The sequence below is a fragment of the Sinocyclocheilus grahami genome, unplaced genomic scaffold (assembly GCF_001515645.1).
Source record: "Sinocyclocheilus grahami isolate Dianchi unplaced genomic scaffold, SAMN03320097.WGS_v1.1 scaffold55.1, whole genome shotgun sequence".
Taxonomy (NCBI): Eukaryota; Metazoa; Chordata; class Actinopteri; order Cypriniformes; family Cyprinidae; genus Sinocyclocheilus; species Sinocyclocheilus grahami.
The window spans coordinates 2419583-2437696 of NW_015505234.1; the positions used below are offsets into that span (position 1 = coordinate 2419583).

Here is an 18114-nt window from a genome sequence, read left to right on the forward strand (position 1 = left end):
CACTGTTAACCTTTCACTAGCTCTAGCATCTGTTTTGGGAAAACAAGCCATTAATCACTGTCACATGAAATGTTTCACTTGTTAATGGTAATAAAAAATTGTTTTAAATGCATAAATGATTTTTTGTTGTTCTGTGGAGTCGTGTATATGCGTCTGATTGTTAACGGAATACACTATCTGGTGATTTTGTCAACTCTAACTACATGAATCATCAAATTCAGGTTAGAGATCCTTAACTGTCATAGTACTACTATTATTATTAATCAACATCATTATAAAATTATTTTTATATGATACATTCTGAACTCTTTATATCACTTTCATTTAAAACAATATGCCTGTAATTTCTATAAATGGGTGTGCCAGACTTTCAGACAAACGCTCCAGTCAAGCTCAAACACATTATTATATAACTACATAATGGCAAGGGGACAAAAAGCATGAAAGAGCTAAAGTGAGTCATTGCTTAGAGAGGGATTCAGGGTTAGCTTATAAAGGGGTGTTAACTTGAAGTTTAGTTAACTTTTAAAATTATGATTATCAGTGTGTAAAGTTTTAAACATGTCACAAAACATCACGGAATTCAATAAATCCATTGTTAGTTACTGATGTAGCATTTGGACCAATCAGACACACAACTTTTTGTTATATTTAACAAATAATATCTAACTCCCCCTCACCTAACCAAATGGCCAATTACGAGGGTCTATGGACCCTTCCCCCGAAATGCACCTAACACCTCAGAAAGGCAGAACAGGCCTCTGGTTCCATGGTAACCAATGCTGATATCACTGGTTTTATGGCCTAAAGGAATGCAGGCAGACAAACTCCCTCATTTTCCTCATAAGAAAGACACAAAATGCCCATTGAAGATCTGAACCTACAGGACATTATTTGATATGTATGCAGATTTATAGCAGCACAGAGAAAACAGAGCCTGAATGGGAGATTGATAGTGTTCTATTGTTCAGGGAATAAAGAGTGTCTTAATTCAGAGAATATAAATCTGTGAGAGGAAGGATGGGAATATATTACCTTGTCTTTATCCACACGCAGAAACTGCTTCACTGGAGCGTAAGTGCTGAGAGAGAGAACGATTTGGAAAGAAAAAGTTATAAGTCTTCCCACTTCTGGCATCTCTTCATCTTTTCATAAAAAAACAGTGAATTGAACTGCTGCTAACTTTCTGGTGTTTTTCAGTGAAGTAGAGAATGTTGTTGATGAAGCTTGGTGATATGTGGCGGTGTGTGTGATTTGAATGATGCATTTCTGGGTACAGAACACTGACTGCAGTGTGCTCACAGACAGAATATACGAATGTCTCATTGGCCATACTGCAGCTACTACCGCTAGGACTCAAAATTCAGATACGGACAACCACATTTTTATTAAATCCACAGTGACTGAAAACAGAAATTAACAACAAATTTATTGATGGGATGTCACACTCCAATGAATTTTTTTTATCATGAAGGTACTAATATATATATATATATATATATATATATATTTTTTTTTTTTTTTTTTTAAACATACAGTACCTCGCACACCCAAATCTGAAAGCATGTTCATCAAATGAACATTCAAAATAAACCAAAAAATTAGAAATCCTGCACACCACTCCACCTTGCTTAGTAACAAAATAACTTAAATATGAAACATTTTAGTCAACAGATGTTTCTGTTGCATATTAAATTTATTTACTAAGCAAGTTCAATTGGTGTGCGGGATTTCTCATTTTTTAGTTTATCATGTTAGAGTGATTGGGGTTAAAAATAAATAATTTAAAAGAAGAAACAATTTTATAAAAGAAAATATTGAATAAAAAAAATACATATTTAAAATTAAGATTTAAATAAATAAAAAATACAAATCAAAATTAAAGATTTTGACAACCAAATTAAACACTTTTAGCTTAATTAAACTTAGTGTCTGAAAAATATTTTTTTTTAGAAAGACAAAACAATTGAATGTGGTTTAAAAAAAAAAACAATAAAAGGAAAAAAAAAACAGTAAAACTATAAAAATAAAATAATTTAAAAGAAAAATGAAACAAAAGAAAAAATTTTATTCAGGATTTTGACAAAACTTTCATTAAAGCTACAGTGTCTGAAAACTGAACTGAATAGTTAATTCATCAAAAACAAAAAGTGGAGCCCATTGCAAAAAACAGAAAAATTCACATTCAGGCACTCACATAGCAAGCAAAGTAAAAAGCCTTTAATTATAAGACAGGGTTACATATTAAAAAACACCAACGCGTATCAGCCCAAGCAGGCCTTCATCAGAGTGTTGATAAGGCTTTTTACTTTGCTTGCTATGTGAGTGCCTGGATGTGGATTTTTCTTGGGCTTGGGCTGATACGCGTTGGTGTTTTTTAATATGTAACCCTGTCTTATAATTAAAGGCTTTTTACTTTGCTTGCTATGTGAGTGCCTGGATGTGGATTTTTCTTGGGCTTGGGCTGATACGCGTTGGTGTTTTTTAATATGTAACCCTGTCTTATAATTAAAGGCTTTTTACTTTGCTTGCTATGTGAGTGCCTGAATGTGGATTTTTCAGTTTTTTGCAATGGGATCCACTTTTTGTTTTTGACAATTTGTTCCCTCTCTGCTTGTCTTGCTTGATGCGCCCTTGGTCACGATTTGTTTCTCTGAATAGTTAATTTATTGAAGGGATGTCACATTCTTATGACTTTATTTTACCATGTTAGAGTGACATAATATGACATGAGATTGTGGTTAAAATAAATAAAATAAAATACAAATATTTAAATAAAAATAATAAAAAATAAAAATGATTTAAATTAAAGAGGTCATATGATGCGATTTCAAGTTTTCCTTTCTCTTTGGAGTGTTACAAGCTGTTGGTGAATAGATAAGATCCTTAAAGTTGCAAAGACTAAAGTCTCAAACCCAAAGAGATATTCTTTATAAAAGTTACACCTACCTAAAACAGCTCGTTCTAACACATGTCTACGTCACGATTTGCATAACACCGCCCAAATGTTCACGCAAAGAAAGAAGGCGTAACTTTATTGTTGCTGCCACCGCCATGTTGTGAAGACACTGTGTGTTTCGTTGCGAAAGCGAAAAAACTTTGTTTGGCCTTCCAAAAGAGGACACAACTAGAAATCAGTGGTTAAGTTGTATTTACAACACTGTTCCAGAACAGTTCAACCCAAATATTCATTTGTGTGCAGCAGATTTTATGGAGGACTGTTTCCTGATCCTGGTAGAGTAGACTACAATGCCGGCTGTTCTGACTCACAAACTGTAAGTACGTTTTCATATTTAAAGGATTTGCCACTGACGATTCAAACGCGAGTTTTGAGCAGTGTAGAGTAGCGCTTGTTGTTTGTCGTTTCTCCGGTCACAAATGCAGACATGGTTTTATGTTTACGCAGCACGATGCAACGCAACGAGTAAAAATACAGTATATGTCATTATAATCCGTAATTATGTCCCCACTGGATGCTACAAATGCCTCGTTTGGAATGGGTTTTATTGGTTTTGTCTCGTTGCGCCAGTGTTCTGACGATTTGTGCTACCCTGTCAGATTTTGCTACCTCCCATTAAAACAGATGGTAGCATATTTCGGAAGCAAAATCCTTTATTAACATGCACACCTACCCCAACCCTAAACCTACCCTTATAGTAGGATAAATACAGTGTTGGTAGCATAATCTGATAGGTAGCATTATTTGTTAGAACACCGGGACACGGCCTCACAGTATGGTAAGGGGCGTAACATTTCGGTCACATGCTTGAGGAATTCAGCCAATCACAATGCACTGGATAGCTGGCCAATCAGAGCACACCTCGCTTTTCAGACCGATGAGCTTTGTAAAAATCGACGCGTTTCAGAAAGGCAGGGCATAGAGGAGAAACAATAATGTACAGTATGTGGAAAATAATGTGTTTTTTTTTTTCCTTAAACCGCATAAACATTTCATTACACCAAATACACAAAATAATGTTCTTTTTAGCAACATCATATTACCCTTTAAAACATAATATAAAATAATAAAATAAAAAATAGTGCAGCTATCTCTTTTCCTAAAATACTTGTGTCTGCATTATTGTTCTCACAAGCGGATCTGGCCGGAGGAGAGAGCACTGGTGATCCACAACAAGTCGAGAGTCTTGAAGGGCACCAGCACAAAGCTAACGTTGGCCGCCAGGTTTTTGGCACTTTCTGGGTACATGAAGTGGTGTGTGGTACGGCTGCCGGCATCCTCTTCGTACCCTACAGTGGGAGCCAGGTTCATCCTGGAACACACAGACCCAATTGAATTGGACCGTGAAAACGCTCCCTCACTTTTGCTCAAACAAGCCCTATTACTTTAGCATTTCATTATTTTCCCCATGACGGAGTACAGAGAACAAACAGAAAGTGCATTCAGGTTGATAGCCAGCAGCAAAAAAAAGTAGACAGAGAGACATCACCATTCATTGTAATTGTACAGAAAATAATAACCAGGGAATTATTCAAAATGCTTTTTGTTCCACAGAAAAACATTGTAAGGGTTTGGAATGACATGAGGGTGTATAAATGACACAATTTTCATTTTGGGGTGACCTATTCCTTTAAGAGAGACAGACTGCAAGAGACAAGCAAGATGATGGAAAGAGGGTGTGGATCAGACAGGAACGCAGACAGGGTCGGTGTCCATTCAGGAGACACGTCTGTTTCCCCGGTGGATGTCAGAGCTTCTATTTCACAGCTCATGACCTCTCAACAAAATGCTCCGATTAGAAAACAAAAATCCTGCCTCCCTTTCTCATTCAATCTGTATTCTACATGTATTCACTGAAATTCAGAGAACTGCCTTACATCACCAAGGTTTTGCAAACACATAGAATCTCAAGCTTGTATCCAGGCACCAGGATTTAAAAAGCTTTAGATGCAATAGTCCTAGAGATTTTAATGCAAAACAAATATCACGTCATCTCTCTCTCTCGCTTTCTTTATCTTCTTAAGACTAAAAGCTTTTCTCAAAGTGAGTGAGATGTTTTACCAATCAAATCTCAAGCGTTTTTCTTCTTATATCATCAATCTCTAATAAACAAAAGGCCAAAGAGCAAGGCTTAAACTGGAAACCACAATAATAAAAAATCATTTTTTTGGTGGAAGTGCAAGAAAGGTTTGTTATTCTACAGCTCTGTTGTAGTGTTTAGTAGTAATCCATTTGGTAATTAGCACTGGTTTTCACAAATTAATTAAAAGTAAACAACAAATTAATGAATAAATTCTCACCAAAAATTCACACCAGTATGTAATGTCAAGATGGCTGCCATGAGCAGAGGTGGCTCCACACCCGCTCTTTTGTATCAGCTTTTCTTGCGAATTCTGGTTGGATTGGTCTACATTCTTCAAGTTTTATTCCAGTAGGAAAAAAAAAATCAACATTCATTAATAGAAAAACTCAGGATTACCAGCTTTAAACCACAACATGGGAGTAACAAGATCTGACTGCACATGGCTGATCTACAAAACTACAGATATACAGTATTGATCTCTAAAGATTTAAGGAATAAAGTGGTTAGTGAACTGAGAAAAGCAAAGTCATCTTATTTCATGCAGTTGTTTGCTGACTCACAGGGCAATAGCTCGCTTTTTTGGAAACATATGAATAAATTATATAAGTATGTCAATATGCCATTGTTTGATTGTTTAGGTACAACATATACTCACATAGTTATCTATATATACACATGTGTAATTGTACTTGTTTTGTGCCTTGTGATGACTGTTTGTTTTTTATTTGGATGTTTTGATTTTATGTAAAAGCTTAACCAGGGATGAGGGCTGCAAACTAGCTTTATGCTACATGTCCTATATACACAGCATCGGTTGTCTTTATGTAACAATTTGGAAACGTATGAATAAATTAACCACAAATTCAGTCAAAGTAAGGACATAACTAAACTGAATATAAATGAAAAGTACTGATGCTTTGGAAATTGCAAAAATGAATTTAATACCTTTTTTTAAATCAATAGAAGAACTTGCAGCAAATTTAAATTCTGTTTATCACATGTAGTAAGAAATTCATCTTCATCTTTTTATATTTCACAGGTTGATCAAGATAAAATCGGTAAAATTATTAATCAATTAAACAGTTCAAAAGCTAAAGATATATTTGGTTTAGATGCTTCTCTTATTAAAAACGGTGCAACTCTGGTAAGGCCAATAGCTAATTTGCTAATTTTATCTATTAAAACTGGTGAGTTTCCACAATTTTAAAACCGCTGTGGTGAACAAAGTTTTTAAGTCTGGAGAGACTGATGAGGTGTGTAATTATAGACCCATCTTAATTATTCCAGTAATTTCCAAAGTCATAGAAAAGTTAAACAATTAATTACTTAGAGTATAATTAAACAATTATACTCTAAGCAATTTGGATTTTGGCCAAAGTATTCAACAGAATTGGCTATATGTCATTTTATAGATACCATAAAAAGTAGTTGTGGTGTGAAGTCATCACTTCGAAAATGCAAACTAGGTATACCACAAGGCTCAATATTGGGTCCTTTGCTTTTTTTGTTTATATATAAATGATTTACCTGAAAGTTGCAAGGAGGTTGGTTGTCAAATGTATGCAGATGACACAAATATTTATGTAACAGCAGAAACTTCTCATCTGGCTGCAGAATTGTTACCCAGGCAACTGGTCAGTGTTTCCCAGTGGCTGCAGGATAACTGTTTAACTTTAAATTACAACAAAACAGTTTCAATGTGTTTTTCACTAAGGAGCAAAGCGCTGTATGTATTTATTTGACCAAAAGGAAATCAAGGAAGTGAGTGAATTAAAAAATTTAGGTGTCACTGTAGACTCCAAGCTTCAAGGGATAGTTCACCCAAAAATGAAAATTCTGTCATTAATTACTCACCCTTACTCTAAGCAATTTGGATTTTGGCCAAAGTATTCAACAGAATTGGCTATATGTCATTTTATAGATACCATAAAAAGTAGTTGTGGTGTGAAGTCATCACTTCGAAAATGCAAACTAGGTATACCACAAGGCTCAATATTGGGTCCTTTGCTTTTTTTGTTTATATTTAAATGATTTACCTGAAAGTTGCAAGGAGGTTGGTTGTCAAATGTATGCAGATGACACAAATATTTATGTAACAGCAGAAACTTCTCATCTGGCTGCAGAATTGTTACCCAGGCAACTGGTCAGTGTTTCCCAGTGGCTGCAGGATAACTGTTTAACTTTAAATTACAACAAAACAGTTTCAATGTGTTTTTCACTAAGGAGCAAAGCGCTGTATGTATTTATTTGACCAAAAGGAAATCAAGGAAGTGAGTGAATTTAAAAATTTAGGTGTCACTGTAGACTCCAAGCTTCAAGGGATAGTTCACCCAAAAATGAAAATTCTGTCATTAATTACTCACCCTTATGTCGTTCCAAACCCGTAAGACCGCCGTTCCTCTTCGGAACACAAATTAAGATATTTTTGATGCATTCTGACAGCTCTCTGGCCCTCCCATAGACAGCAAGGGTACTACCACGATCAACGTCCAGAAATGTACGGATCGTGGACGTTTCTGGACGTTGATCGTGTAAGCACCCTTGCTGTCTATGGGAGGGTCAGAGAGCTGTCAGATATAATCAAAAATATCATAATTTGTCTTCCGAAGATGAACGGAGGTCTTACGGGTTTGGAACGAGATAAGGGTGAGTAATTAATTACAAAATTTCCATTTTTGGGTGAACTAACCCTTTAAGTTTGATGCCCATATTAAGAACATGTCTAAGACTATTAAGACAAATTCAAACAGTTTTCATATGATAAGACCATGCATATCTCTTAAAGCAGCTCAAATGTTTATGCATACTATAATATTTTCACATGTGACCTATTGTGCGATAATTTGGGGTCAGGCTTCCCAATCAGTTGTTAAGCCTGTAATGTCATTATACAAACAAACTTTAAAAGTAATGGATCAGAAACCAATGAAATGGCATCATCAAAATTCTTCAAAAGTATTGTTAAGTTTTGATAATTTTTTTGATAAAAAGTTTTCATTTATAAAAACAGTATTTAAGTCTATATGAGCTTGCCCCTGATGTAATCTGTCAGCTGATACAAAAATACAGTAGTTATGGGGCAAAGACCAGAGGGGCAGTAAGTGGGAATTGTAGAGTTTGGAGATACAGAACTACTGAGGGTCAATCATCCTTTTCAGTGAAAAGTTCACATCTATGGAACACCATGCCTGTAGATTTAAAGTTGCAATCAGAACTCACAGTTTTTTCTACAAAGCTGAAACAATGGCTGAAGTCTCTACAGCGATGTGAACATTAAGTACCTTAGACTTATTCAGGCTGGTTAAGCTTACATTTTCTTTCTGTATGCAGGATAATTTACATTTTATGCTTGTGACTTTGTATAAAGTTACATATGCGTTTAGGTATGTCAATATGCCATTGTTTGATTGTTTAGGTACAACATATACTCACAGTTATCTATATATACACATGTGTAATTGTACTTGTTTTGTTCCTTGTGATGACTGTGTTTGTTTTTTATTTGGATGTTTTGATTTTATGTAAAACCTTAACCAGGGACGAGGGCTGCAAACTAGCTTTATGCTACATGTCCTATATACACAGCATCGGTTGTCTTTATGTAACAATGCCTAGCGTATTGCCCCTGTTAAATAAACAAACAAATAAAATACAAAAATACAGAAGTATATACATGAAATGCAGTTGGTATGCTACAAGGATGCTAACAGATTTCAAACAAAGTACTGTTTACTTTAATAAAAATGTTTCAGCCAATGGAAACTTATGAGCCAATAAACAGCAACAGCAAACTAATTTGACTGAGGCAGGAAGCTCAAACCATCTCTTAAACTGTCAAAATGAAAGCAGACAGCAGTTAAACAAATAAAGAGACAAGGAGACAGCTGCTGTGGGGCAGAAGAAAGAAATGGATACAGCGGAGGACGAGATTTCAGAGCTGAATCAATAAAGACTTGACTGAAATAGCACCTCAATTTATACCTCCGTCTCTTTCAGCCGCTCTGACGCTCTGATCTCTACTAAACATACACTGTTCTTCAACGTCTCCCCAGGCTATTATTTTACTCTTTTCTTTAAGCAGCAATATGCACATTCTGCCCTTTTCCATGTTCATTCAACTGAAATCTGCAATTGCAAATGTCAATCCACCATATCTGACTGTGATCAGTGTCCCAGAAAACAGAGCTTTTATTGCACACTAAAACTAAGACAAATACTGCTAAAAAAACAACACACACACACACACACACACACACTCACACACTTTCATAAGCTCTAAAATAAATAAAACTATAAATATATTGATATGGATAAATGTGGCTTTTATCAAAGATCTTCCTTTTTTAAGAGCTCTATCTGTTCTGTTGGTTGCTTAATTGATTCCTTTTTTAAGTGTTAAATTACTACTTTGAATAAATCTCCTATAGCAGCTGGTAATCTATTTCAAGGTTTATGTACCCTAAAAAAATTCAACACTGTGGATATATGCTTGTAGTATCCTACCAGTCTAAAGTCAGAAAAGTACAGAAGTAGAGAAATTACATGTGTCTTATTTTTTTGTTTCAAAAGAAAACCAAATCATTTTCATAATCTTAGATATGTAGTTAAAAATCGTTTGAAAGACTGTTTTCTTTCCATACTTCGTTTCACAGTGGCATTTCAAGACTCACCTCATGATGAAGTCGTGGCCATCAATCACTGGACCGTAACCTGCCTCCCGGAGGTTGCCCGAATTTCCCACCTCGGCACAGCGCAGACAGCGGGCACAAATGTCAATCCACCATATCTGACTGTGATCAGTGTCCCAGAAAACAGAGCTTTTATTGCACACTAAAACTAAGACAAATACTGCTAAAAAAAACACAACACACACACACACACACACACACACACTTTCATAAGCTCTAAAATAAATAAAACTATAAATATATTGATATGGATAAATGTGGCTTTTATCAAAGATCTTCCTTTTTTAAGAGCTCTAGCTGTTCTGTTGGTTGCTTAATTGATTCCTTTTTTAAGTGTTAAATTACTACTTTGAATAAATCTCCTATAGCAGCTGGTAATCTATTTCAAGGTTTATGTACCCTAAAAAAATTCAACACTGTGGATATATGCTTTTGAAATATCTTTTTTATTAGTTTGAGTATCCTACCAGTCTAAAGTCAGAAAAGTACAGAAGTAGAGAAATTACATGTGTGTTATTTTTTTGTTTCAAAAGAAAACCAAATAATTTTCATAATCTTAGATATGTAGTTAAAAATCGTTTGAAAGACTGTTTTCTTTCCATACTTCGTTTCACAGTGGCATTTCAAGACTCACCTCATGATGAAGTCGTGGCCATCAATCACTGGACCGTAACCTGCCTCCCGGAGGTTGCCCGAATTTCCCACCACGGCACAGCGCAGACAGCGGGCAGGGTCCCACGAACCATATGGGGAACGGCCTGGAATGACCTGGAACAGCCTCTGTAGAACTTGCTGGATGTTGTGGGGTTTGAATTGAGGCTGCAACATCTGTACAAAGCAAAGAGGGAAGAGAAGAGAGGGAGGAAGAAAGGGAAAGAAAGAAACTAACATAAGGTTGGGCAGTTATCTTTTAACTTCACACCATCTGCACACCTGCCTTTGCACACATGCATACTAAAATAAACATCTAGGCAGCCAATTAGCTGCTGAAGTCCTCTGCTGTGATGAATCGAAGAAAAAAAAAAAAGACATTCTGAAAACCAAGACCAGACCTAAAATCTTTTACTTTTGTATTTTACTGACATCCCTCCATGATATGGCTTGCTTCCAGCCAACCCAGTTCTCTATCTTTCCCTGTTTTCTCTCCCTCCTTTCTTCTCCTCATGGTCTCTGCTGCTGAGTTTACCAGGTCTCCATAATTCTTGGCAGATGTTTTCTGGGTACAGATGCCAGCCACTGATTTTACTCTGTGCCCATTCAAAAAACAGGAGCCACTGTGTTTAATACAAGACTCTTTCATCAACAGAAAGCTACCATTAGAGGTTTAGGATCAGAAATATATTTTTTAAGATTTCTATACTTTTATTCAGCAGGAGTATTCTAAAGTGATCACAAGATTTTCACATTTCTATTTAAAATAAATCCGGTTCTATTAAAATTTCTATTCATCAATGAATCCTTAAAGTTTTTTCCCATAAATATTAAGAACAACTGTAAAACATTGATAATGAAGAATCAAAAAAAAAAAAAAGACGACTTTTAATGGAGTTTTGATCAAATAAACATCCTTCATTCAAGAACATTTTAAAAAAATTACCAACCTCTCTTGAACAGTAGTGTGCATATTCATGTAAGTTATACAGTATCTGTATAGCAGTTTTGTGCAACAATCAGAATTTAAATTCCTGACTTGATTGAATTTAAATTTGATTTGAACTTGTTACAGCCCACAGGACGCTGAATTAGAATTTGAATAAAAGGAAGAGAAATTTAATTAATTGCAATTAAAAAATTTCACACAGAGGAATTTCATCAGTCCAACCTAAATTTCATAAAACAAATTGCATAATTAGTTTTGAGTAATTATGCTTATTAAACTCTGAAATAAATGTCCAATAAGTCCAACACTGCCAAAACAATTAACAATCACTCTTTTCTTTTTTTTTTGGACCAGTAATAAACCACCTAAGCAACCACCTAGACCACCCCAGCATTCTAACAGCACCTTTTACATTTTCTGAAGAAAATGTCAAATTCAGCAGTTTCCATAAGTGCAAGCATGTTCCTAACCTTCATCTCAAAATCTTACTGCTTCTTTGGCTTAATGCAGCCCGGCACCCGCCCTGCTTTTAATTCACTCTGAGCAAGTATTACGGACTTACACTTTTCAGCTGACACACTTTTTTCAGACATTACTCATGTTCTTTTTAATGAAAATGCCCTCTTGGCTTCCTGTCGTTTAAACATGATGCATAAGCACAATTGCAGATCGCTAACCTCTCTCATTTAAAGGAGAGAAGCACAACAAAATTAGGTCTCTTTTAATTAAGGACAGTGTGAGTTCACATGCAACAATTTTGTAGCCATTTTATTTTGTTTTTTCATTTAGTTAATGCATGAGGCCAAAAGCATTTCACAAAATCGAACCACAACAAAGTCCAACCACATCAACTGAAAGGGTTTCTTAAGCTAAAAGCAGAAGAGAGTAACCATAAGATCACTTACCACCCACCAGTAGTACACGTCTGAAGGCAGCTGGATGTTGTCCCGAATCCACACAGGCGAGATGTCCGGGTCATAGTTCTCGTCGAACCAGTCAGAAATGCCTGGGTCGCCCACGCACTGAGAGCAGGCACATGTCTTCTGCTGAGAGCTCTCAGCCGGGATGACAAGGTGGGAACTGGCGTAGCTGGGCACTAGCTTAACTCTGTGAGACTCTTCCCATCCCGGGGGTTCCAAATAAGGCAAGCCGGCTCCTCCTCTCAGCGAGAAGGAGAAGAAGAGTGAGGTGAGGAACAGGAGGGCAAGGGATCCCAAGACCACGCAGAAGCGAAGGGAGCATCGTTTACCCCCGCGTTCTCCTGCCACTGCTGGTCCGACTCCGGCGGCCACCCAGGGTCTCAGCTCACCCGTCCTCTGAGCCCGAGCCCATGCGGCCCAACCCCAACCCCATCCCAAGCTGAAGCGTCCCTCTCGCTGCGGAGGCACAGACGGCATGCGCCCGCCCCACTCCCATGAACCGGCTCCTGCCACCGTGCCCAAACTGGACTCAGTACTACTCGGCGTACTGAGCTACAGGTTTTAAACCCAAAAGTGTGTGAATCTCACAAAACTGTCCACCTGTGAACTGCCACTGCTGATCTCCAGTCTGTCAGTCTTCTCTTTTAATGTGTCACCACTGCTGTGGCACCTTTTTAGCGCTCTTTATTTTCGCTCTCTTCCCCCTACACTATGTGATCTCCTCCAACTCTCTCTCTCACGCTTTTGAACTGTCTATACTGCCACGGTTCAAACACACACCAGTCTTTCACCTCTAAAAATTTGAAATGTACACAGAAAAATAAAGTACTTTGTTTTAGGTTTAAAGTTGAAAAAGTTTTTAGAAAGGTTTAATTTATGTTATGGTGTTTCGCTTTACCACAACAACAAATGTGAAGAGGAGCCCTAAAGTCTGAGACACTCTGAAAGGATTTTGAAAAACTTTAAACCAAGGAAAACGTTATGAAAAAATTATATGAAACTCAAAATTATGTAAGCTTCTGCATGATTTTTAGATCACCAATCAAACAAGCAATACTGACACTGACCATGTGAACTCCTTTGTACAAAACAGCAAATTTCAATGTTTCCCTTGAAGAAGTGTTATTAAAGCAAAGGGGAGACAAACAAAATACTAAGAAATTTTGCCATTATCAATTCATGTTAATGTTTCAATCAAATATTATCCCGATAATATAATTTGCAAAAAATAAAAATAAATAAATAAACCAAACTAGAAAAGAACATACATGCATTTCCACTAGTGGTCTCAGACTTTTGAATGCCAAATAGGTATAGTGTATGACAAACAAAAAAAGAAAGAAAAGAAGCATAGCAATATAAATAAGCATGTAAACATCACTAGCTTCTGCTCTTATACTTGTCAATTCTTTTCTGTTTGTAACATTTGCAATATACTTGCAAATTACTTATAGTTTCTCCCTCCAACTCATACTTTATTTTCCAGCCCTTTTCCCCTCTACTCTATATCGGAAAGATATCAGCGAAGATGTTAAAATTAAAAGTCGTTCACTGACTTTTCACTGATAGCCTATCCGTCCCTCACACATTTTGTGAGGCACCACAGTTGTGAAGTGTTTCTATCTTTACGTCTCTCTTGTGACCCCCCCCCCATTTCTGTTGGACATTCTCTGTAGAGCATCTGCTGAGATAAATTACCAGACCTCAATATGTGGAGCACACACACCAGTTCAGGCACCTTAGAAAAACACGAACTCCACAGCCTTCACAAAATAACACCAACCAATTGGTTCATGCTTCATTTGAAGTAACATTCATTTGAATGCATGAGGTATAATCTCTGACGGCAAAGCACTAATGTTTTAAACATCAGCTTGATGCCAACAGTTCAGTCGCGGGTTTAGAAGAGGATATCGACATAGCAAACAAACAGGTAGCTCGTGCTGCTTTCACTGTGGTCGCAGATTAAATCGCGCGATTGTGATTGCATGCGTGCGCGAGCCGCTCGAGAACACATAATACTCTCCCCTTCCATTCCAATTAGAAAAATGAACTAAAGATTTCATTTTCTCCGGCAGGAGTAAATGCCTACTTCTTTGATTGAGTCGTTCTCATACTTAAAAACGCTGCTTCTTTTTAAACGCCCACAGTTTGAAGCGAGAAACCGCGAAAGAGTTTACTTCTGCAACATCACATCGATCGCGCTGCTGATTGGTTCTCTTACCAGTAGTGACGTAATGGACGTAAACTGGAGCGCGATCGAAATGAAAGGCGTGAATTTACGGAGCCCCCATAGGGGGAAAATACGGGGTGAGAGATTTATTAATTTTTTTCAAATCGTATATGCGTTCCCCAAAGTTTCCCCGAGAAACTTTGCGTTCGCTCGCAAAACTTTTGCTTTCTCTCGCGAAGACATTTGCGTTTGCTCGCAAAACTAGTTGAGTTCGGACAAATGCTTTTACACAATGGAGCGGTTAATAGAGTTTTATTTTGAACTTGTATAAAGAAATACAGTCTGTGCTTAGTTCAAGGCACCGTTTTGGGACATTCTAAAACGCTTAATGTGACTTCGTGTACTAAACCAGTGACATTGGAAGACCAAATTCAGTAGGCCTACACACTTTATTAATAAAGCATACTATTTACAGACAAGCAGAATAGCCCAAAATATGTACATAATGCGCTAAATGTCACGTTAAGCGTTTTCTCCTTCATAGAAAGAACATGCTTAATTAATGGACTAAGACGGTAGGCCTATAAAATTTAGTTAAAACATTTTTTTTTTTACTTTTTTTAAATTTAGTTTAAAAAAATATTTCAGTTTATTAATAAAATATACTACATACAGGCAGGGCCGTTATTTGCAACTGGTGCGGCCACACCGGACCCCGCGGCGAACGGACCGAGGGGGGCCCCGGTCCCTATCTTGCACAAGGCCCCGCGACAGGTAAGGACAGCAGATAAGCCTAGAATATGAACAGAAAGCACTAAATTGCACTTTAAGCGTTTTCCTTCCAGAAGCAATTATAAAGAAAATGCTTAATGAAAACAGTAATTAAAAAAACACCAAATATGCTATAGAAATGATTAAAAAATATATACTGTGTACAAGCAAGCAGATTGTAAACACGCTGAATTGCACAATAAGCGTTTTCTCCCAAATAGAAAACCATGCTTAACATGGCTTAATAAGACAGTGAAAGCCCAAATTTTAGGCCCTATGGATAGTTTATTAAAAATACTATACAGGCAAGCAACGCTCTAATCCATTAAGCCACGTTAAGAGTTTTCTTTATAATGTTTTTTTCTACGGAAACGCAAAAGATTTGAAAAATATTTTTTCCTCCCACCCTTTATTTTCCACCACCATGTCCCTTTAGGGCAGGGTTCCTCAAATCTTGCCCTGGAGGGCCAATGCGCTGCAAAGTTTAGCTCCAACCCTGATCAAACTCACCTATCTGTGATTTTCTAATGATCCTGAAAACATTGATTAGCTTGCTCAGGTGTGTTTGATTAGGGTTAGAGTTCAACGCTGCAGGAAAGTGGATCTTGTGGGCCAGATTTGAGGATCCCTGCTTTAGGAGCTCTGAATGAATGTGCCCGAGATTTTTATGTTCTCTCATCATCTTTTCGATTTCAATCTTTTAGTTTATGCACAAATACACTAGAACCAAAATGTTGTTGTTTTGATTTGGAAGACTTCCTCAATGAGTGGATGATATGGTGTGTGAATTATTCAACGACGTCCGACGTATTAAAGTAAATCTAATTTGTCACTAATTTACTGCAGTTCGTCGTGCGTGGTTTGAACAAAACTTGTTACTAAAGCTTTATGTAATATATTTTGATTGTGTAAATGTAGCCTATCACAAGAAGACGAAAACATACAGTACTTATGGTTTGTCAATATTAAAGACAGCTGTTGCTGTGGTTACCCAATTACAAATATTCTAGCAAAGTCTAACTTGTAAACTTTTTGTGGTTATTGAAAAGTTATTCAGTTAGCTAACAGAGGATTTTCATTAATTGTTCTATATTCATAATATCATAGGCTACTTCAAAATTTATGTAATTTCATTGATTGTAATGTGCTGAAATGAATTTATGATGCCTCTGTGAATATATATGCCACCTTTGTAAAGTAAAAATGGCAAGAGAGTGTGGTTGAGTGTCTCAAGACCAGCATTTAAGTGTGATGCACCTCTATGCACACCATATACACTGAACAAAATGATAAACCACATTTTAGAGTGGCCTTTTATTGTGACCAGACTAAGGCACACCTGTGCAATAATCATGCTGACTAATCAGCATCTTGATATGCCACACCTGTGAGGTGGATGGATTATCTCGGCAAAGGAGAAGTGCTCACTAACACAGATTTAGACAGATTTGTGAACAATATTTGAGAGAAATAGGCCTTTTGTGTACATAGAAAAAGTCTTAGATCTTTGAGTTCAGCTCATGAAAAATGGGGGCAAAAACAAAAGTGTTGCGTTCATAATTTTGTTCAGTGTATATAGGCTATAAAATCTCAAATGAAAGGCAAAACCCTCTTAAAGCTGAATTATGCTCCCTTCAATTCATGCTTCATTTTCTCACCAAGCATCACATCCTCCTACCCCATCCAATATCTCAAAATGACAGTCTTCTCATTTATAAAGCCATCAGCACACAGTTGCTAGACTCAAAGCAAACAAATGGCATATGAGATATGTAACCATTGTTAATCTTTTTTGGTCAACACATCTAAACATGACTGCTCTCACAGTTGTACTTAAAACAATAATACTCATATTCTTGACTCCATACATATACAAACACATGCTTGTACATTCTCTAGGACAAATTCAGATGATGCACTAACACCAAATTCTCTTTTTCTTCCTTCTTTAGCCATACACAGGTATCACGCACAAAAACATCCACTGACCTTAGCTTACTCGTTCTTTCCCTCTCTCTTGTTGTTCGGTCGCTTTTAGTGGGTCTTGACCAATGTGGCTGCTCAGCAAGGGTGAGCCAAGCACGGTAGAGTGGGTGTCTGAGTTGCCTTGGCAACGAAACCTCACAGCTGGCTGCAATGGAAATGTAATTGAAAGAGAAGAGCAGACATTCACATACTGGGTGGGCTTACATTTTCTCTGACTCGCTGCTGGACAGGTTGCTCTCACATATTCAACAGTCGAATGCTCCAATTTTATGCTGTCTGTGATCAGATTGGAAGCAGGGATGGAAAACAATGTCTGTCCAGTGACTCTAGGGTTAACGCACTGACAAAACATGCACTCTCTCCTGCTTGAGGATTAATCTAATCATAAAATAGTCAATTTCAACGGCTTAATCTAATTTCACGTTTAATGGATTAAACCCTTTGATAGCTGGATACATTGTTGCTTGTTAGGCCTCTCTTGGGAAAAAAGTATGATTATCGCGTAATTTTTTTTTCATTTAAAGGGGTCATATTATGCTGCTAAAAAGAACATTATTTTGTGTATTTGGTGTAATGAAATGTGTTTATGCGGTTTAAGGTAAAAAAAAAAACATTATTTTCCACATACTGTACATTATTGTTTCTCCTCTATGCCCCACCTTTCTGAAACGCGTCGATTTTTACAAAGCTCATCGGTCTGAAAAAGCGAGGTGTGCTCTGATTGGCCAGCTATCCAGTGCGTTGTGATTGGCCGAATACCTCAAGCGTGTGACGGAAATATTACGTCCCTTACCATATTGCCATGCCTGCGGCAACCACATGTGATGACCCCGGGCTGGACTCCGCTTCGTCCACGGTGAAAGCCGACAGCGCGAAGAAGTATTTCCTCAGCGACCAGCACGGATCAGCTCCAGGCATGACGAAGCGATATCGT

General features: G+C 37.1%; 1 protein-coding gene across 1 annotated transcript in view; it reads right to left on the reverse strand.

Annotated features, from left to right (window-relative positions):
- Positions 1–841: 841 nt before the first annotated feature.
- Positions 842–18114, reverse strand: part of LOC107583872 (CMP-N-acetylneuraminate-beta-galactosamide-alpha-2,3-sialyltransferase 2-like) — a 22126-nt gene continuing 4853 nt past the window's right edge. Inside the window, exons 3-7 of the mRNA XM_016270225.1 lie at positions 12236–13041; positions 10365–10558; positions 4092–4271; positions 1036–1081; positions 842–880 (exon numbers count right to left, since the gene is read on the reverse strand). Coding sequence (XP_016125711.1) covers positions 842–880; positions 1036–1081; positions 4092–4271; positions 10365–10558; positions 12236–12727 — 951 coding nt within the window. The 5' untranslated portion in view covers positions 12728–13041. The remainder of the gene's footprint in view (positions 881–1035; positions 1082–4091; positions 4272–10364; positions 10559–12235; positions 13042–18114) is intronic.